At 41.6% G+C, this 21,870-nt stretch overlaps 1 protein-coding gene across 5 annotated transcripts in view; it reads right to left on the minus strand.

Moving 5' to 3' along the window:
* Window positions 1–5,888: 5,888 nt before the first annotated feature.
* The window catches only part of LOC139548137 (kin of IRRE-like protein 3), a 219,043-nt gene continuing 203,061 nt past the window's right edge, over window positions 5,889–21,870 (minus strand). The window contains exons 10-17 of one of the 5 annotated variants that reach the window (XM_071357553.1): window positions 21,271–21,371; window positions 20,289–20,487; window positions 18,697–18,804; window positions 18,305–18,388; window positions 17,901–18,016; window positions 17,202–17,288; window positions 12,210–12,282; window positions 5,889–12,107 (exon numbers count right to left, since the gene is read on the minus strand). In XM_071357553.1, coding sequence (XP_071213654.1) covers window positions 11,806–12,107; window positions 12,210–12,282; window positions 17,202–17,288; window positions 17,901–18,016; window positions 18,305–18,388; window positions 18,697–18,804; window positions 20,289–20,487; window positions 21,271–21,371 — 1,070 coding nt within the window. In that variant the 3' untranslated portion in view covers window positions 5,889–11,805. Of the gene's footprint in view, window positions 12,283–17,201; window positions 17,289–17,900; window positions 18,017–18,304; window positions 18,389–18,696; window positions 18,805–20,288; window positions 20,488–21,270; window positions 21,372–21,870 lie in introns of all 5 variants that reach the window. The other 4 variants (XM_071357549.1, XM_071357550.1, XM_071357551.1 and 1 more) reach the window with 4 other exon arrangements.

Consider the following 21,870-nt stretch of genomic DNA (forward strand, 5'->3'; position numbering starts at 1 on the left):
TTGCCATGTAGTTTACCAATTAAATGGTCTGACGGAGATGTGGACATACTCGGTATAAAAATCCCAAAATAAAGAAATGATCTCACTCCAATAAATTTTTATAGAAAGTTAGCAAAAATAGATAAGATCTTGCTACCATGGAAAGGAAAATACCTGTCTATTTGTGGAAAAATCACCCTGATTAACTCTTTAGTCATATCACAGTTTACCTATTTGCTTATGGTTTTGCCTACACCTAGTGACCTGCTTTTTAAATTATATGAACAAAAAATATTCCATTTTATTTGGAACGGCAAGCCAGATAAAATTAAAAGGGCCTATTTATATAACGAATATGAATTCGGAGGGCAGAAATTATTAAATATTAAAGCATTAGACCTCTCACTAAAGGCATCAGTCATACAAAAGTTATACTTAAATCCAAACTGGTTCTCTAGTAAATTGGTACGAATGTCTCATCCTATGTTCAAGAAGGGCCTTTTTCCCTTTATTCAGATTACACCTGCTCACTTTCGGTTGTTTGAAAAGGAAATAATCTCCAAAATATCCTTATTTTTTAAACAAGCCTTAGAAAGTTGGTTGCAATTTCAGTTTAATCCACCTGAAAGGACGGAACAAATAGTACAACAAATATTGTGGTTAAATTCAAATATAGTAATTGATAAAAAAACTGTATTTATCGAAGAAATTTTTAAAAAAGGTATAATTTTTGTGAATGATATCATAAATAGGACTGGTGGAGTTATGTCACACATGCAGCTAACACAGACATATGGAAATGTCTGCTCTACCCAAAATTACAACCAATTAATTGCAGCATTACCACAAAAATGGAAGAGGCAAGTAGAAGGGGAAAAAAGTAAGGAACTTGTATGTCGGCCATGTATTAAAGAACATAAATGGTTAAAGAAAAGTGTGATAAATAAAAACATATACCAATTTCATTTAAGGACCAAAAAACTGACAGCTGTGCCATATAAATTGCAAAATAGTTGGGAAGAGATTTTCGATGTACCCATTCCATGGCACATGGTTTATGAATTGATACGGAAAACAACGCCGGATTCAAAACTTCGAATTTTTCAATTTAAATTACTGTACAAAATTCTTGCAACTAATAGAATGTTATATATATGGGGTATACAATCTTCCCAGCTTTGCAGATTCTGTTGTGAGGAGGCAGAGTCATTAGATCATTTATTTTGGTATTGTCCATATGTAGCTCGTTTTTGGTCACAGGTCCAGGACTGGCTGAAGAATTGCAACATTTGCCTAGAACTAACGCTACAGATAGCAATACTGGGGGATTTGAAAAGCCATAGTCAATCAATCAATAATATAATAATTATTTTAGCAAAAATGTTTATTTTTAATTTACAATCTGTAGAAGCTATGAGAATAGGAAGGTTCAAATCTTTTGTGAAGCATCACAGCACAGTTGAAAAATATATGGCAAATAAAAATCCGAAATGGATGATGTTGGAAGATAGATGGGAGGGGTTGAGTGGAACTGAAGGGTGGGACTAATAACAGGATAAACAATGTAGGGCATGCGGGATCTGTGAAATGTGTATAGGTGCGGAGCTTTTGGGAAATAGCACAGTTACAAGTGGAAATAAAATTGGATGGACAACAGAAATAGAGGAAGGACTAAGAACAAACAAGAGAGAACTATTGTAAAGTAGACTGTGTCTGTAAAATAGGTATAAGATGTATAAATTGAAGGTAAAAGCAGAAGTGTTTATTAGTTTACTCCAATTGGGGGAGCGGTGGTAGGGTTGCGGGGAATAATAATAAAGGTATATTCTTTAAAAAAGTATGTTTGTCTATATAGGTATGTGTATGTATATATGTGTATATGTATGCATGCGTGTATGGATATATATATTTACCCCAAAAAATATGGGGGATTGGAAATGATGCAGACAATTACATTGGAAGCAACATTCTTTCCGCAATATTAAGCTGATCCACCCCTAAAAAAAAAAAAAAAAAGTATTGTATGTGTGAGTGTGTGGGTCCAGTGTGTGTCCATAGAGTCAGTACTAGAGAGTTTGTGCGAAAAAGGGTAAATGCAGGTAGTCACGGTAACCATTTGATTAGCTATTTAGCAGTCTTATGGCTTGGGGAAAGAAGCTGTTCAGGGTCCTGTTGGTTCCAGACTTGGTGCAGTGGTACCGCTTGCCATGCGGTAGCAGAGAGAACAGTCTATGGCTTGAGTGGCTGGAGTCTTTGACAATTCTTTGGGCCTTCCTCTGACACTGCTTAGTATAGAGGTCCTGGATGGCAGAGAGCTTGGCCCCAGTGATATACTGGGCCGTACTCATTCCTTCTGTAATGCTTTGCGGTCAGGTGCCTTGCAGTTGCTGTACCAAGTGGTGATGCAGCCAGTCAAGATTCTCTCAATGGTACAGCTGTAGAACTTTTAATGGAGCTGAGGGCCCATGCCAAATCTTTTCAGCCTCCTGAGGGAGTTTAGGCACTGTTGTCCCATCTTCACAACTATGTGGGTGTGTGTGTGTCCATGTTAATTCCTTAGTGATGTGGACACCGAGGAACTTGAAGCCCTCAACCAGCTCCACTACAGTACAGCCCCTTCAATGTGGAAGGGGGCATGCGCGTCCCTCCGCTTTTCTGTAGTCCACGAATGGATCCTTTACCTTGCTGACGTTGAGAGAGAGGTTGCGATCCTTGCACCATTCTGACCTCCTCCCTATAGGCTGCTTCATCGTCGTCTGTGTTCAATCCTACCACTGTTGTGTCGTCTGCAAACTTGATGATGGTGTTGGAGTCGTGTGGGGCCATGCAGTCAGGGGTGAACAGGGAGTACAGGAGGGGACTAAGCACACACCCTGGAGGGGCCCCCGTGTTGATGGTCAGCATGGGGATGTGTTGTTGCCTACCCTCACTGCCTGGGGGTGGCCTGTCAGGAAGTCCAGGAGGTGTTCAGTCCCAGTGTCCTAAGATTGGTGATGAGCTATGAGGGGACAATGGTGTTGAATGCTGAGCTGTAGTCAATGAACAGCATTCTTACATAGGTATTGTTTTGTCCAGGTGGGTGAGTATTGCTTTTCTCAAGGTGGGTGAGGGCAGTGTGGATAGCAATAGAGATTGCGTCATCTGTGGATCTGTTAGGGCGGTGTGCGAATTGGAGTGGGTCCAGGGTGTCTGGGATGATGGTGTTGATGTGAGCCATGATGACCAGCCTTTCAAAGCATTTCATGGCCATAGATATCAGTGCTCCCGAGCAAGAGAAATTTAGGCAGGTTACCTTGGTGTTCTTGGGAATGGGGTCTATGGGATACGGTGGTCTGCATGAAAACAGGTCAGGGATAGGTTAAAAATGTCAGTGAAGACACTTGCCATCTGGTCAGTGCATGCTCTGAGTATGTGTCCTGGTATTCCGTATGGCCCCACAACCTTGCCAATGTTAACCTTATTAAAGGTCTTACTCACATAGTTTATGGAGAGTGAGATCACACATTCTTCTGGAACAGCTGGTGCTATCATAAATGGTTCAGTGTTGCTTGCCTCGAAGCGAACATGGAAGGAATTTAGCTAGTCTGGTAGGCTCACGTTGTTGTGCAGCTCGCGGCTGAGTTTCCCTTTGTTGTCTGTGATAGTTTACAAGCCCTGCCATATCCGTTGAGCATCAGAGCAGGAATAGTAGGATTCGATCTAAGTCAGGTATTGATGCTTTGTCTGTTTGATGTCTTGTCGGAGGTCATACCGGGATTTCTTATAAGCGTCCCGATTAGTGTCCCGCTCCTTGAAAGCGGCAGCTCTAGCCTTTAACTCAGTGCGGATGTTGCCTGTAATCCATGGCTTCTGGTTGGGGCATGTACATACGGTCACTGTAGGGATGACGTTGTTGATGCACTTATTAATGAAGCCGGTGACTGATGTGGTATACTCCTCAATGGTATCGGATGAATCCCGGAACATATTCCAGTCTTCGCTAGCAAAACAGTCCTGTAGTTTAGAATCTGCTTCATTGTACCACTTCCGTTTTGAGGGCGTCACTGGTACTTTCCGTTTGAGTTTCTGCATGTAAGCAGGAAGCAGGAGGATAGAGTCATGGTCTGATTTGCCAAAATAAGGGGGCGAGGGAGGGCCTTGTAGTCGCTTCTGCATGTGGAGTAAAGGTGATGTAGAGTTTTGGCGCTTCTAGTCTCATCGGTGACATGCTGGTAAAATGAGGTAAAATGGATTTCATTGTCCTTGCATTAAAATCACCAACCAAGGTGGGTCCGGAACAATGCCCGTTTGTCCTCCTTTTGCTGGTATGGGGTAAATTTTAAATGGATTTGCCATTGTCCAATTTTTCGGTTGGTTTGAACTTTGACCGTATGGAAAACTTTTGGGTTCAAAGAGAGAGAAAAAACACAGGCTGCCTATAAATCAGTCATTTAAAAAAAGCTTTTGTTGGAGGCTTTAGATAGAGGATCCATCATTTACTAAAAGACAGATGTTGGTATAATGAGCTTTCCAGTGCAACAGCTGCCCTTAAACAAATAAGGGAGTAAGCGAGGAATTTTACAGGCAATTGCATTGAGGCTACAGCAGTGCAGGGCTTTGCCAAGTATTGACGTGTCACTCAACTCTATTCACTATCACATAAGGACACAATGAGGAAACATGTAGATGAATACTGGTCGGGCATATGTCTACAAGAATAGAATAGATATAGAGAACCAAGGTACGAGGCAGTTTTGAGAGAAGTTAAATTAATATTACTGGGTACAGCCATTAAGGTTACTGGTTTGGACTTAAGAGAGGGAGCACCTTTGTTTGTGTGTGTTATTCCGATAAACAAATTCAAATTCGGACCTCACTACGCAGGCCTTCATTGTACAGTTCCCTCCCTCTCCCTCTTTCCATCTCTCTCTGCCTCCTCTCAAATGCCATGTATTATCTGTCTGTAGATAATTCTGTAATGGAGTGTTTCAGCGCATCAAATGCTGATTCTGCCGTCCGCACCAATTTTGGGCCTTTTGTCAAATTGGATTTCAAATCCAATTATCAGGCAAAGTAATTCACAACATAATAACCTGCTGTAATCACTCATTTGGGAGGATGCAGAGTCATTTGGGAGTCATTTCGGGAACAATCCTGCATATGTGGGTAATTGGGAATAGGTGATGATGCCCTGGGAGGGTTTGGGGAGGGAGAGGTTGAGTTATTCCCTTACTTTGTCTGGAAATGTAATAATTAGAGGTCAGTCAGGAACATGTGTTTAAAATGCATTGGTGTAGTAAACGAGGACGACTTCACTGTAACGTTGATATAACCAAGTATGTACCTTCTGGGTTGTATTGAATTAGTTTATTGATGTTCTAATTCATATTGTATTTTACCTACTATGCAGATGCTGTGTTAATAATCAGATATACTTTATTTCAAGAAACATTTTCAATGACAGATACTGTAGGTGTTAAATTATAAGACCACGAGAGAATTTGAGAACTTGTTGTGACATTGGCTTTGAAGGAACTTTCTTAACATGCAGGATCAACAAGTGTCTAGTTACTTATTTGATGTAGAGAAAAACCTTATTTTTCATAGCCTTTCAGGGCTCACAAAGAGAGAGAATGCTGTCTGGATTTCAGGATTTCAAGATTTCAAGACTGCAGCTAACACTGTGAGAAGGAGAATTCCTTGGTACACACATGTTATGTCTCAGTCGCCTCTTTCTTTCCCTACCCACATATTTGATCCTTAATGGGAATTCTACATCTGGTCAGATGGTGAGCTGATTGTAATGTTTAAGAGCATTTTTCCTATTATAATCATACAGCTATGTAGACAAGCACTCACACATCAACACTAACCCTTCTCACAAAGACAAATAAACAAGCACTCTTGAAGGTGAAATGAAGACACGTTCAGACAGTTTTATATTTTTTATTATAATATTTTTTTATTCCCCAAATACACAGAGCAAAAGCATCATAGATTCACAGACCAGTACAGGTAAAATACATTTTTTTCATATTTTTTCATTTGTTTTAAATACAGAGGGCCATTGCTTGAAAATAGTGGTTTACCCAGTACAATGATCACTTTCTCTTTACATTACAGTATATACGTTGATGATTCACTTTGTACATTGACTTTTAAAACTTCCATGTCAATAGCTTTTTGTAGCATGTTATTGAAAGACTAACAAGATATTGATAGGTAGAAAAGAAAATGGAGAGTGTTGTGGCATTTACACTGTAAGTGTAGAGATTGACTGTCAGTTCTTCCAGTTTGGTTGGCATCTTCTCATGTGCACGCTCTCTTAGTGTTGGTAAAGACATCATTCGTTGCGAGAAACTATACATAACCATAAACCACAATTTTCAGGCAGAACTACATTATGACAGTGTCAGTGTTAGGCATGATATATTTCTTCATTGATTTTTTATAATATTTAATTCAGACCAAGCAAAGGTCACTGATGCAATATAGCCACTGGGCACAGAAATAATTTCAAAGAGAACTATCCACCAATCTGAGACTATCTCACCCCTCTCTCCTCTACCTCAGAAACAGCCTTGTGGGATGGGGAAATTGTGGACCAAACAATGGTCATCAACACCACTGAAAAATAGAGGATTTACCTCCCTGGCTCATTGACCCTGGCAAATGGACGTTGTGTTTTATCAGGGAAGTGCAGCAACCCCATGTTATCGTTGTGGGGTTATTTATTCATCTGTTTGGCCAAGGCATATTTCTACAGCATGGCAAACAGCACCAGATGGTGCCAAACAAACACCCGTCCTCAGGTCAAACATGCAGACTGGTGTATGCGTACACACATGGGCTTTGATTCCCACTGCAGTGCATGTGATGAGCATGGCACAGGTGATACACAGACTCCCACGGTAGCGAGTTGGAAGTTGGGGGTTGGTAGTAGGGTAGAATGGAGGGAACCCGGTTATCACTCCCTTTTCCCTGGATAAATAACTGCAAGAAACCGGCAAATTATAATACATTATTTATATGAACAGCATGGCGTTAAATGGAACTGTTAAATTATATGCAATATCTAAATCTGGCTTCTCTACGGCCTCTGCATGATGAATCATCAACACTCAGGGTGGGGACAGACAGCCCGTCTCAGTATGGAGCGCAGTTCACAATGCATGTAGACCTATCATCTCATCATAGTAACTTTTTGTTGTTGTGACAGGTAGGCCTACATTTGCTGCAGCATAGTCTAACCTACAATAATAAAAAGACTGAATGCGCATCTAATTTACCAATTTCCTTCTGGCTTTCTGGCTCATCTTATTTTTTTATTGTAAAAGAATATATTTTTTAAATTGCAGCTGCGTTTTTAAAACAGCCTATCACTCGACTATCAGCAGTCTTTCTCTCTCTCCATTAGTTCCATTCAATATAGATAATCCTGTTCTAGATTGATATTTTTTTAACCTTTATTTAACTAGGCAAGTCAGTTAAAAACAAATTCTTGTTTTCAATGACAGCCTGGGAACAGTGGGTTAACTGCCTTGTTCAGGGGCAGAATGATAGATTTTTACTTTGTCAGCTCGGGATCTTGCAAGCTTTCGGTTACTGGTCCAACGCTCTAACCACTAGGCTACCTGCCACCCCATATATATATAGAGAGATATCTTAGCCTACCTCTTTCAGGTTATAAATTATATACATCATAACCCTTATATTTTGCTAGTTAATGATGGGTTACGCATAAAAAGCTTCTAACTTATAGCCTCTGTGTCTTGCGCAATACGGACATACCTGTGCTCTGCTGGCCTCTCCTTAAACAACTCTCCTTAGCTCTTGGAGTCCCATGCAGGCAAAGCAAGACTAGAATAGCTTGCTGGACAAAATAGTTTTTAGCATTTCTTATACCAATAGACTATTCGAAGAGGGATGTGAGCTCTTGCTTGATGAATGTTAAATACAGCAGCCAATATAACTTACGGGAAGTTTGAAAGAAGAGCAAACGCACGATGATGGTAGGCTATAGCAGTTATTTATTTAGGCCCATAGGCTAACCATTCAATCTTTGTGAAGAGAAGTGAAAGCCTTCTGCATCTCATTTTTGTCCTATATTATTTAAGGGTGTCATTAGAATGATGACAATAAGGACAACAAAAGTTATTTCATTTAGGCTATCTGTTCAACGCGGGGAAGAAATAAAGCAACAATAGAGAGAGGAAGAGGAGGTAGTCTACTAACATTATGGGAAATATTATGAAAGGTATATAAGCGTCGGCCTACTAATTATACAAATAGGTCCTATTATATTTCAAAATTATAATCAGATTCTAGCCTATACTTGTAACTTTGTAGTCCGTATGTGCTGCACCAGAATCACATTTTTCCTCCCTGCTTTATCATGATTTGAATGATGTACATAATTCTAGTCCATATAACACAGTATAATACAATACAGTACAGTAAATCAGTTCACACTCAAAAAGATTAGCCTACTAGAGCAAGTTTAATTTATTTACCCAAGAGAGCATATAGCTAGCTACATCTACGGGCTTTTATGTTTTTCTGTCGTGCGTATCATATACTCTATGTATTGGATATCGGCACAATCATTTCGACTTTTTTGACCTTGGGCTCATTAAATGTATTTAATGTATGGCTCATCAGGCTCAGGTAGCATCAGGCTTGAATTTTTGATCAAAGCTCTAGTCAAATCCAGACATAGGCCTATTTATATGATTTATAATGCTTTTGAATGACACTTCCGACTTTGGCGGGAAATACTGGGTTACCCGGGAGAAAAGTGATTTATTCTCGGGATGGAACATATGTAAAATACCGGGAAGATATTCAACCCTAGTTGGTAGAGTGGCATTTAAATTATTAATCCATCCAGTTTGCTGGTCACACAAAGAGAGATGTTATAAAACCTAAAACACATTGCGTGTTTGGAGTTGCTGCACTGCGGCCCGAGTCAGTTGGTATTATTCTAACCCATCAGTAAGACAATGCTGTATCTGGGGACTGAAGCACGTGGAAGAGAGTCTCTTTTCTCTAGGGACATAGTAGCTCCTATCTCACCCCATGAACAGTTCCCGTGCCAAACCCTAGAGCCAAACAGCTTTGACCGTGTGACTGTGTGAGAGAGACTGCCACAAAGAGATTAAAAACTGCTCACACAAATCACTCGTTTGCAAAGACAAGCTTGGTTGGAGATGTCAATGAATGCTGAGAGAGAAAAAAAGGGACAGATAATTGATTGTCTGTCTGGACAATATTGATGGCATAGGGATTTGTTTTGCCCTAATATACTGAAAACTGACTGAGAAAAGAAATAACAGCAAAATTATATACAGAGAGATTTATATACAATGTTCTAAGCGGCAAGCTGGATTATCAGCATTGAAACAGACCTTTTTGTGTTTAAGCCGCACAATGGGCGCCAATCCATTTGTAAAATTAGAGTCAAACCACCACCACTCATGTAGAAAAGCCCATTGAAATGCCTTGAATATAATCACATGTAAAGTGATTACAGCAACAACTTTCTCATTTGTCGAAGGTACAGTCTAACTCTTACAAAGGATTTAACATTTTCAGCAAGACAACACAAGTGAAGGACTAGTTAATACATTTGATATCTATTCCATTGGCCGAGTAGTCCCGCAGTGGAAGACTAATGCAAAATGATGAGATGCGAGAGGACTGTTTTAGATTTGAAAAACAGGAAATTACATTACATTGCAACTCGGTGTCCACTGTATTGCGGTAAAACTGGAACATTGTTTTTCTGGCATTAGGCAACATTTTACCCTTCTCTAATGCTTTATCTAATACCGATCAAACTGATGTTAGAAAGCAGGGTCTGTCTGTCCAGACCTAGAAGCCACCCACAGGCAAACAGGTTTTATAGGCTTTTGAAGACTAACTGATGATGTAACATTTGATGTATTTGCGAGGGTAAATTGCAGACGAGTAATATAATGTAACTAACTGACACTCCAAGAACTGCGTTTGAGAATTAATGTACATCTGCCGCACCCACTTAAGACCTCCACAATGGAGGACTCGTAAGTCTTGTACTGTATGGTAGTTCAGGCCTGGCTGTATGGTGCGTGGTGATATGTAGCGTGGTGGCAAAATGATGTACTGTATATTTTAGTCATTATCACCAACACCACCACATTGATTATCGCACCCAATAGAATGAGCTGTTCTAGTTTAACATTACCGTGGTTGGTCTTGTCTAGTGTAGTACTACTTGTCCTGTATGTGACATGTCCTGTGTTTCATGTGACCGTGTTGCCCTCCACAGCAGGCTAGCTAGCAGAGAGGAGGCATTGTGGATCTACCATACAAGTGCTTTTGTCTGTATCCGTGATGGGATTTGTTTCTGTGTTTCCCTAATCTCTCAAATAAAATGACAACAATGATAATGGTGAAAAAAGTGAAATTCCATATCTGGCATGTACAATACACTCACTTAAAACAGTCAGTGTTTATACAGTAGTCTCACAGCAGCCAAATGAACAAAATACCAGAAATCAAAACAACAATTTACATCACATATTCCTATCCATTTCCTTCAATGAGCAGCTAGATCACAGTAGGTATACAGTCTGGATTGACTGAGCTCCCGTATTAACATGGTATTGGGAAAGCCACATGATGAAAAGCTCTGATACACAATGTTTACATTTGGTTCCGCAGGCAGCATCCTATCATGTGGACATGGCTGATGATATAAAGCAGTTAGTATGGGAGACTTAACATTACATGGGTAGGGCAGACATTATAGTCAGTCAGCTATGCTCTCCTCCATTTGAGCTGGCATGGTGCCGAGAGGTTGACTGAGGAACCAACCCCCTACTTTAAATTAGAACACACCCCATTCTGCTTCTGAATGTAAAAGTTTGTCTCCTGAAATGTCTCTTGGTATTTCAAATAGTCCTCAAAACAAGTGAAATCAAGCATCTGAGTAAAAATAAAGAATGCTGAATAAAATATGCGTAATGTACACTGATATTATTCCTTTATCTCAGAGTGACAATCTGTGAAACGACAACTCAGGCTTTCCGGTTGAGATCACGGGCCTCCTTATCTGTAGAGTTCTGAGGGCCGGGAACCCCGGGGAAAAGACTGCCTTTGGTTAATTGTTTGGCAAGTCTGGACACATTTTGAGAGTCCTACTCCACCTACACAAGGGATGAAGTTGGATCAGCCAAACTTAACATTGTGTGTGAGGGGAGGCTGGGGGGAAAGGGTATAAGAGAGAGGAGAAGCTTTGACATTTAACACACATTCACAGTTGTGCTTAGAACTATAACAGAGCAACAGAATATTGGCTTACACATACCAAGTGATGGGTGACTTTTGCTACCCATAAGAGAGTGGTCCCGCTTTGTTTTAAAGACAACTTGCTAGCCCCCAGCCACAGCATTTGGTTATTTTGCTCCCTTATATGGGATCCTATTTCCATTGTCTATCAGTGCCACAACCACCTTAACACTTGAGTTGTGTCCATGTTGGCAAAAGAGCTCTCTGTGGCACAGCGACTGTATGTTTATGGTTTATGGGCCTTTATTTACTAAGTGAAGAACTGGACAACAGGAGGTGGTTTCTGATGAGCTTAGGATGGGATGTGGGGGGAATGCCAGGTTTTTGAAACACTGGTTGGAACACAGAGAATTCTGAACAAGTCCAATGTGAGTTAAAGCCACCGATTTCAAGGCTTCTCACCAACACATCATGTGCTTTGAAACGTAGGTCCCTTTTCAGGAAGCTGTATGTTTCCCATAGTTCCAATCCACGGCTGGATACCCCAGGACAGGCAGGCCCTCTCTGGCGGTCAGGTCAGACGTGGGTCTGCATGCGCTTCTGGAGGGGCCGTGTGAGGTCTGAGTTCTGGGAGGAGGACTGGGAGTAGTGGGATGAGGAGGAGGCGGAGGCGGAGGCCTTGCTGTCCTTGTCGAACTGCACGTAGCCGTCCTGCTTGCTGTAGCTGCTCACACTGCTGTCGCACTGCGTGTCGATGAAGGAGCTGGAGTCGCTGAGTGATCCTCTCTGGAACTCCCTCTCACACAGCTCGATGGAGCTGCTGCCCATGCCCAGCACGAAGCGCTGGCTGTAGTCGTACAGGCGGTTTGGCCCGGCACCTAGGGTGGAGTAGATGTTGGTGAAGGACATGCCCGTGGGTACCCGCTGCTTGCCCCCGGTGGTGGCAGCGGTGGGATTCCGCATCTCTGTAGTCTGGTTACCTTGAAGGGTGATGGTGGGGGTGGAGTGGTGCTCCTTGAAGGTGTTGACACTGTAGTATCCATTGGTGGGGTCCTTCAGGAGGCAATATGGGAGAGAAGAGAATATAAGACGAGAAGAGGAGAGGAGGAGAGGAGATGAGAAAGTTAAAGTAGTTGAATTAGTTTTATCATTGTCAATTTTGAAAAATTACCCCACTGGGTATGCCTTGTTGGCAAAGCACAATAGACGACAAGAAAATATTTTTCTAAGTGAGGCAGAAGTCTGAAAAGCAATACGTCTCTGGAGGGAAACAGACTAAAGTAAGTCATCCCATCGTTTATATGTATTTATTCTTCTCAAAGCTTAAACAGTGTCAAGGTCAAACTGGCTTTAATTACCATTCAAATTGGCATATAAATAAGGAAACAGGCTGCTGCTGCATGTGTCAGGTCTGAACTGGGAAAAATAGTAGCTAAAGCTCAATATTATGATTTAGTCTTCTTTTGCATAAACCTCTACAATCATGTTACTTGCTAATTAACAGGCCTTGATGATTCACAGTTTGGCAGCCAACAAGTCCTCCCAAAGTTCACTAATACCCAGTTTAATTGGGCCCAAAACGGTTTGTGAAAACAAAGTCTTGAATTTGATGTATGCAAAATAAATGACTTGTGTGGAGCCATGGCTGCCGTGCCAAGGTTGCTATTGTCACACAGCTCTTGGCTCTTGCCTCGACGATGCTGTTGCTAAGAAGCAGCCGTGACAAGGCTGTGAGAATGAACGTGAATGTCAAACCCAACGAGCACAATGCCGCCATGGTTGCAGTGCCGAGGTTGCTGTTGTCACACAGCTCCTGGCTCTTGCATCGACGATGCTGTTGCTAAGAAGCAGCTGTGACAAGGCTGTGAGAATGAACGCGAATGTCAAACCCAACGAGAACAATGCTGGATCCCAGAGGAGCCATGCTAATCATGGCGAAATGGCACAGCTATGACAACCTGAGAGAATCCTCATTATGAGTGTCATTATCAGACTTTGTGTCCCCTTATCTGGTGTCTGGTTCCCGGTAATCTCCTCCCATACACACACTCATCAGTGTGGATCAAAAGAGCCAGGTCCAATGGGAACAGGTATGCAGACAGAACACCAGATGAATACTCTTGTGTACTGGGTGAACAATCATCTGTACAATGGCATAAATAAACAGGACCACAATTTTGTTTTCAGCTCTTGATTCGTTTTTGCGTTTTGTGGGGTGAGTCTGAATTGGACATCACCCATAGTGAGTTGTTTGTTCCACAGTCTAATGATATTATCTGTGTGTCTCGTTTGAAGGAGGTTCTTATTTCAATATTTATTTCTTCAGAAGGATTATGCCATATCTCCCACACTGTAGATGTGCTAAACTCTGCATGCAGAGTGAGGTAATGATGAATTGAACAGCACAGTGCTAGTCTAATTGAGGAATTTGCATATCTGAGAACCAGGGGGCCTCTTGTTAAAAGACCCCATACTGACTCTTTGCCTGTCTGTTTTAACTATAGCTTCCGCAACTGCCTTATAGTCCACTCCAAGTGAGTGTTTATGTTGAAATAACAAGAACTGGTGTCATGCGTGAGACGGGTCTGGAACAAAAGCAGTGCAGGTACTGTCTTTCTATTCATAGGCTTACTGCTCATTATCAACATAGAAAGGTACAGGATAGCCACCTTTATATTATACAGAGGGAACGTTTAATACTTGTTGCTTGTACAGTAGGTCCAGACAGGTATAGTGTGCTGGATTTTGTGAGTCTGTTATAGTGCTATTAACATACAGTAATATATCTGTTGTCAGAGTGTTGGCAAATTAAAAGCTTCTCCTTTGCGAGGCACAGACTCACCAAGTCCTCCAAACTGTATCTAAAGTAGCAGTAATGGGGCTTCTCTGGCATAACAAGTATTGTTGATTGAGCATACTGCAATTCTAGCACTTAATTTTTGTCACATTAAGAGCTCTTTCATTACAGTGAAAATATGACGAAGGCAATTAACGCGTTGAATTATAAATTATTGGTTTTGGTTGAATACAATGGCTCTGGAAATTTATTTTCACTTTTAAGTGATTTGATTGCAGAAATAGTGAACTCTCATTACGAAAGTTTAACACTGATTCTGCTTTGCCGAAGTGTGACTAATGAATATTACAATGCATCATACGATTCTCTATCTGGTGAAGAAAAACGTTCTGAATGTATTTTTCCAACCCATCCATCAATGATTACAAATGTCATTTTACAATACACATACATACAGTTAAAGTTGGAAGTTTACATACACCTTAGCCAAATACATTTAAACTCAGTTTTTCTCAATTCCTGACATTTAATCCTAGTAAAAATTCCCTGACTTAGGTCAGTTAGGATCAATACTTAATTTTAAGAATGTGAAATGTCAGAATAATAGTAGAGAGAATGATTTATATCAGCTTTTATTTATTTTACCACATTCCCAGTGGGTCAGAGGTTTACTTACACTCAATTAGTATTTGGTAGCATTGCCTTTAAATTGTTTAACTTGGGTCAAATGTTTTGGGTAGCTGGGTGAATAAGTTGGGTGAATTTTGGCCATTCCTCCTGACAAAGCTGGTGTAACTGAGTCAGGTTTGTAGGCCTCCTTGCACATACACACTTTTTCAGTTCTGCCCACACATTTTCTATAGGATTGAGGTCAGGGCTTTGTGATGGCCACTCCAATACCTTGACTTTGTTGTCCTTGAGCCATTTTGTCACAACTTTGGAAGTATGCTTGTTGCCCATGGCCGAACGGCATGGGCAAGATGCAGTAGATGGTATAGAGTACAGTATATACATATGAGATGAGTAATGTAGGGTATGTAAACATTATATAAAGTGGCATTGTTTAAAGTGGCTAGTGATACATTTATTACATCCAATCTTTTATTATTAAAGTGGCTAGAGATTTGAGTCTGTTGGCAGCAGCCACTCAATGTTAGTGATGGCTGTTTAACAGTCTGATTGATGTCCTTGAGATAGAAGCTGTTTTTCAGTCTCTCGGTCCCAGCTTTGATGCACCTGTACTGACCTCGCCTTCTGGATGATAGCGGGGTGAACAGGCAGTGGCTCGGGTGGTTGTTGTCCTTGATGATCATTTTGGCCTTCCTGTGACATCGGGTGGTGTAGGTGTCCTGGAGGGCAGGTAATTTGCTCCCGGTGATGCGTTGTGCAGACCTCACTACCCTCTGGAGAGCCTTACGGTTGTGGGCAGAGCAGTTGCCATACCAGGCGGTGATACAGCCCGACAGGATGCTCTCAATTGTGCATCTGTAAAAGTTTGTGAGTGTTTTGGGTGACAAGCCGAATTTCTTCAGCCTCCTGAGGTTGAAGAGGCGCTGCTGCGCCTTCTTCACCACGCTGTCTGTGTGGGTGGACCATTTCATTTTGTCCGTGATGTGTACACCGAGGAACTTAAAACTTTCCACCTTCTCCACTACTGTCCCGTCGATGTGGATAGGGGGCTGCTCCCTCTGCTGTTTCCTGAAGTCCATGATCATCTCCTTTGTTTTTTTGACATTGAGTGTGAGGTTGTTTTCCTGACACCACACTCCGAGGGCCCTCACCTCCTCCCTGTAGGCCGTATCATCGTTGTTGGTAATCAAGCCTACCACTGTAGTGTCGTCTGCAAACTTGATGATTGACTTGGAGGCGTGCATGGCCACGCAGTCATGGGTGAACAGGGAGTACAGGAGAGGGCTGAGAACGCACACTTGTGTGGCACCAGTGTTGAGAATCAGCGGGGTGGAGATGTTGTTTCCACCTGGGGGCGGCACCACCTGGGGGCGGCCCATCAGGAAGTCCAGGACCCATTTGCACAGTCCGGGGTCGAGACCCATGTGCAGTTTCAAACCGTAGTCTGGCTTTTTTATGGCGGTTTTGGAGCAGTGGCTTCTTCCTTGCTGAGTGGCCTTTCAGGTTATGTCGATATAGGACTCAATTGACTGTGGATATAGATACTTTTGTACCTGTTTACTCCAGCATCTTCACAATGTCCTTTGCTGTTCTAGGATTGATTTGCACTTTTCGCACCAAAGTACGTTCATCTCTAGGTGACAGAACGCGTCTCCTTCCTGAGCGTTATGACGGCTGCGTGGTCCCATGGTATTTATACTTGCGTACTATTGTTTGTACAGATGAACGTGGTACCCTCAGGCATTTGGAAATTGCTCCCAAGGATGAACCAGACTTGTGGAGGTCTACAATACTTTTTCTGAGGTCTTGGCTGATTTCTTTTGATTTTCCCATGATGTTAAGCAAAGAGGCACTGTGTTTGAAGGTAGGCCTTGAAATACATCCACAGGTACACCTCCAATTGACTCAAATGATGTCAATTAGCCTATCAGAAGCTTCTAAAGCCATGACATAATTTTCTGGAATTTTCCAAGCTGTTTAATGGCACAGTCAACTTAGTTTATGTAAAATACTGACCCACTGGAATTGTGATACAGTGAATGATAAGTGAAATAATCTGTCTGTTAACAATTGTTGGAAACATGACTTGTGTCATGCACAAAGTAGATGTCCTAACCGACTTGCCAAAACTATAGTTTGTTAATAAGAAATGTGTGGAGTGTTTGAAAAACAAGTTTTAATGACTCTAACCTAAGTGTATTTAAACTTTCGACTTCAACTTAGCTTTATGCTTGCTGTATGGTTTTCATTAGAAGTTATTGGTAACTGATAGTGCCAGTGTATTCTGCATTCTAAAACATGGCTCCTTCACTTTGAACCTCTAGGGCCATACACATCCTGATTCCTAATACACCACCTTGGATGACCCCTTAATTCATCAAATTAAACTTTAATTCGATACATTTGACCCCTGGCCTTATTTAGCCAATGTGGAAGGAAATTGTCCTGTTGAAGATCAACCTCTTGCCTGCCTCCTCCTGTCTTTCTCCTTATCCACCTCTATCTCCTTCCGTCCTCCCTCCATCATCCATGTTCCTGGACCTACCTTGATATGCTGGTACTCTTTCTCATCCTCTTGCAGCACCTCTAGCTGCTTCAGCACTGACTCCTGCTGGAACTCCCCGCGTTCTACCTGCATATAGACAAGGCACGTTTAGAAACATGACGTTATCAAAACAGTCAGCATGCAGGGATATCACTTTCGAAAAATTCTGTAATAATTTTCAGACACATTTCAACTTCACTCGGGCGTGTAACTATAAATAATGTATCCATGAATCTCATTAGACAAATGCAGACCCATGAACTCCGATGAAGTGTTAATAATATAATCAAAGGCACCTTGCTGAAACCATAGCCCTGCTCTCATGGGCCTTTTCAAAGCGCAGAACTTATGTCATTCCAAAGAATTAGGCTGGGTTTTTTAATAGACAGACATAGGGCACAATTAAAAAAGCTACGCCTTACTGTGGCCTTTTCCCTCACAGGGAGAAATAACGTGGGCCAGTTCTCTAGATATAGGCCAACAGAGTGCATTGATCACAGTGAATATACAGTACATCTACACACCTCAGTGCTGTTCCATTATTCAGCAGGTTGCTTTTGTGCCCTAGTGAAGTGCTATTAATGCTATCCCAGAGATAATTAGCATTCATTATCTGTGAGTATAAAGAGGGCTGGAGGGGACAGGGTTTTCTGTTGTTTTCACGTTGGGTACAGGTGGAAATGGTGGCAGGACACTCACACTCACCATCAGTTGCTTCATGGCGGTGTGCTCCTCATTTTCCCGTGCCGCGTTGTGGTCTTTGTGTACAATCTCCACTCGGATGTCGTTCTTGGCCGACACCACCCCTTTCAGATCTGTTGGAAACAATAGTAAGTTACAGCTCAAGATGCTGAGACACACAATATTCACAGAGACATTGCACTTTCCCCCAATAGCTTCAATACACTGGACTTCAAATCCTCCTGGCATGGCTTTTGAAAGTAGTGTCCCCTTCCCCAACAGTACAGAGCAAGAGATTACGTTTCTTTTGTTTTGTTGTCAAGATAAGATTATTTTCTACGTACATAAGCACATCTCACACTGGCCTTGCGGTGGCTCATTTAGAAAAATGCGGTTCATACTATCATATAACAAAGTCTTACTTTCTGTCTTAATTTTGCTTGCAAGTTCTCTCTGGTGAGCACAGATGGAGACGGGTAGTGAGGGCATTACCAGGTGCGCTTCCTCTGTGGTATACAACAACAACATGCTGAATGCTAGTAAAAGGTCCCACACAGGGACTCACGCACGCAGCAGCACAGTTTTGGAAAAGCGCAATGGCTGACTGTTTCTAACCTGAGGCACTGTTAGGGATGGGGTTTGAATTTGAATGTTAGACAGGATGGAAGTAGCTGTAGCTTGCAATAAATAGTCAGGTAAGTTATACTGCTCAATTATGAGACATGAGCCCTCACACCCTGTCTATCTCTTGCTGAGGACCATGCCTCATTTTGCTTTGGCATGCAGTGGGTGGCACAGGTACGGGGATACGTACTTCTCTGAGAGCGGGTACAACAGAAAGCTCCGATGGTCCCTATGAGGACGATGAAAGCCACCAAGGCCCCAACTGCCACCCCGATGATGACCGCCACCGGGAGAGACTCTGTGGACATCAAAACATTCCCTTCTACAATAACACATTGCAAATACAACCAGTACACTACACACATATAAAGTATACATAGATACAAACATATAAAACAAGGACCAAAGTTCAAACAATTACATTGTAAAATAATAAAGACATTACTTTGTTTTACAAATACACACATCGCAATAACATATCAATAATAAATATTTTCCCAAATGTTTTGATGGCCAACATAAGAAATATCTATATAAGGGTGATAGAAAACATGATTTGTATTTTAACATGTCTTATTACAGTGCTGATTTCTTCCATTCACATTTAATTCATACTCACAAAAGTGGCTGACAGTTTTTTCATTGAGTGGATAAATAGCAACAGGGCTGTGAGTTGAGTCAGCCTAATCCTTAAAGGAACAGTTTGAGATTTTGGCAATAAAGCCCTTTATCTACTTCCCCAGAGTCAGATTAATTTTTATGTCTCTCCGTGGTTTGAAGGAAGAAGCGAAACTACTAACTAGTGTTAGAGCAATGACTGGAAATCTATGGGAACAGCTAGTATGCTCCTGTAGATTTCAGTCATTGTGCTAACGCTACACTAGTTAGCATTGGCTCGCGAAACTACCTCTAACTTCCTTCATACTGGACAGAGACATACAAATAGTATCTATGAATTCATCAGACTCTGGAGAAGTAAAATGACTTTATTGTCAACATCTCAAAGTATCCCTTTAAAGTATCTATGCGTGGTCTGATTCCACTGTTATAATGAAGACTTAGACATCCACCTAAATGAATTACCTCCCCACACTTTAAACAAACGCCACACAATAGATAGCCTTTTCCCCAGCATTAATGTCTATTTCATTTCTTAATTAATCAATGTCCATTTCATATAAGCCAGCAATACAGCATCATTTATGGGGAGTGAATAAAAACAAAACTTCCCCATTGAAAAGACAGAGCAACACGTCCAGCTATGAAACCCAGCCAATCAAATACACACTTTTAATAATAAAGCATTGGTATAAACAAAGCCATAGTGGAATATTTCTGTTGTCATGTGGTATGACTACTGATGTGCTATGACTATGAATCTGCACTTGAGTTGAACAATATCTCAACTCGCTAATTAATTAGCTACAAATTACTCACACTGTGACTGAATGTACAAAATGAGTGCAGTAACTACAAATGCATTGGCTGTTTATTTCATACTGTATCTATCCAATTTCAACAGTCTGGGTCATCCTATTGTCCTAAAGTGAAATAATGTAAGTGTTGTTAAATCAGACACTACAAAAATGTCACTCAAACGAGATAGGTGTTGTCAGCACCTGAACACTGTATGGTGTATTGGGGTTCATTGTGGTTTGTGGCTGATAATGACAATGGTTGGTTCAACACTTGTAAACCTATCAAATCCACGGACACACACCCTCTCTAGATGACACACACATTTTCTACAGAAGGTGGAACCTGTTGAACCTTGGCTCCCACCTTGTTCCTTGAGATGGATGATCTCCGTGTCAGACCCAAAGCTGTTCCAGGCTGTGCAGTTGTAGATGGTCTGGAAGTCTGCAGGGACGATGTTACTCATGGTCAGAGTAGAGATGACTCCTTCCTCGGTGCTGACCGTCTCCACTGTGTAACGGCCAGATGTCCCTGACTCCAGCACTGTCTCCTTCCATGACCAGGCCTGTAAGGGAATCAAAAGGTAAACATGAGGGGGGAGGAGTTCCCCATCTTTCACTGGGTGATCTGAAGCAAGAAGTACTGTTCTAATTGACAACAATTGATTGCTGACAAATAAAATGAATTGCAAGCCCTTTTCTGGTTGTTAAAACATATTCATAAGCATGGAAGCAAAATTACTTTCACATTTATGTTGGATAAATATTCATGCTACCTCTTTAGACCCTCCCATCAAATCAACAGCATATTAATTATGCAGCAAGTTAATGCCAATTATCAACACACAAAACATTCATTTGTAGATTGCAATTATGCCAAAACACACACACTCACATGTGTACTTACACACACACACACACACACACACACACACACACACACACACACACACACACACACACACACACACACACACAGTTAATGGAACAAGAGAGGGCTCTGAGAGAGTAGGCTGTTTATCTAAGGGCCATAAATCTTAATGGGATCTGTGCTAACAGAGCATCAGCATGCATTACATTAGAAATTAAGGGTGTAAGCTTGCCATGCTTCATGCCCTCCCATTCATACAAAATCAAGCAGTTAGAATACTATTATATTCATTAAACTGATATATTTCTCAGTTGTATTGCATGTTAACTTAGATGGTTTAATGAAATGCTGATAATGCAACAGGAGCCCTGTCAGGGCACCATGGCTGTAATGCGACCCATATACCATGCAATGCTGTGGCCAGTAGAGATAAGTAAAAGAGATAGATATTGAAGGAAGTGGTGTTGGTGTTACTCACAATGCGGTCTGGAGGTGGAGTGCTCCGGATGAAGCACTTGATCTCGCCCTTCTCCCCATGGAGAGCCTGATGTGTCTGGGTACTAGAGATGGTGGGTGGGCCTGTAAAGAGGGCACAGAGGAGAACATATCAACACTGTACCATGAAGGCCTATAGAGAGGGCACAGAGGAGAACATATCAACACTGTACCATGAAGGCCTATAGAGAGGGCACAGAGGAGAACATATCAACACTGTACCATGAAGGCCTATAGAGAGGTCACAGAGGAGAATATATCAACACTGTACCATGAAGGCCTGTAAAGAGGGCACAGAGGAGAACATATCAACACTGTACCATGAAGGCCTATAGATAGGTCACAGAGGAGAACATATCAACACTGTACCATGAAGGCCAATCACAAACCCACACATTACCACAATCAACTACTGCCAGATTCCTGTGGGTTCAGGTTCATGCCATGTAACACTGGTTCAATCAGGTTGTGCTGCATTCAATTAAGCGGTAGACTGCATTCTTTCACATAGTAAATCCTACTTCCAATTTCCAACTGACTCGGAATGCCGGCGCTGAGGATTGCATTGTGGTTTGATGCGAAC

The sequence above is a fragment of the Salvelinus alpinus genome, chromosome 21, assembly GCF_045679555.1.
Source record: "Salvelinus alpinus chromosome 21, SLU_Salpinus.1, whole genome shotgun sequence".
Classification (NCBI taxonomy): Eukaryota; Metazoa; Chordata; class Actinopteri; order Salmoniformes; family Salmonidae; genus Salvelinus; species Salvelinus alpinus.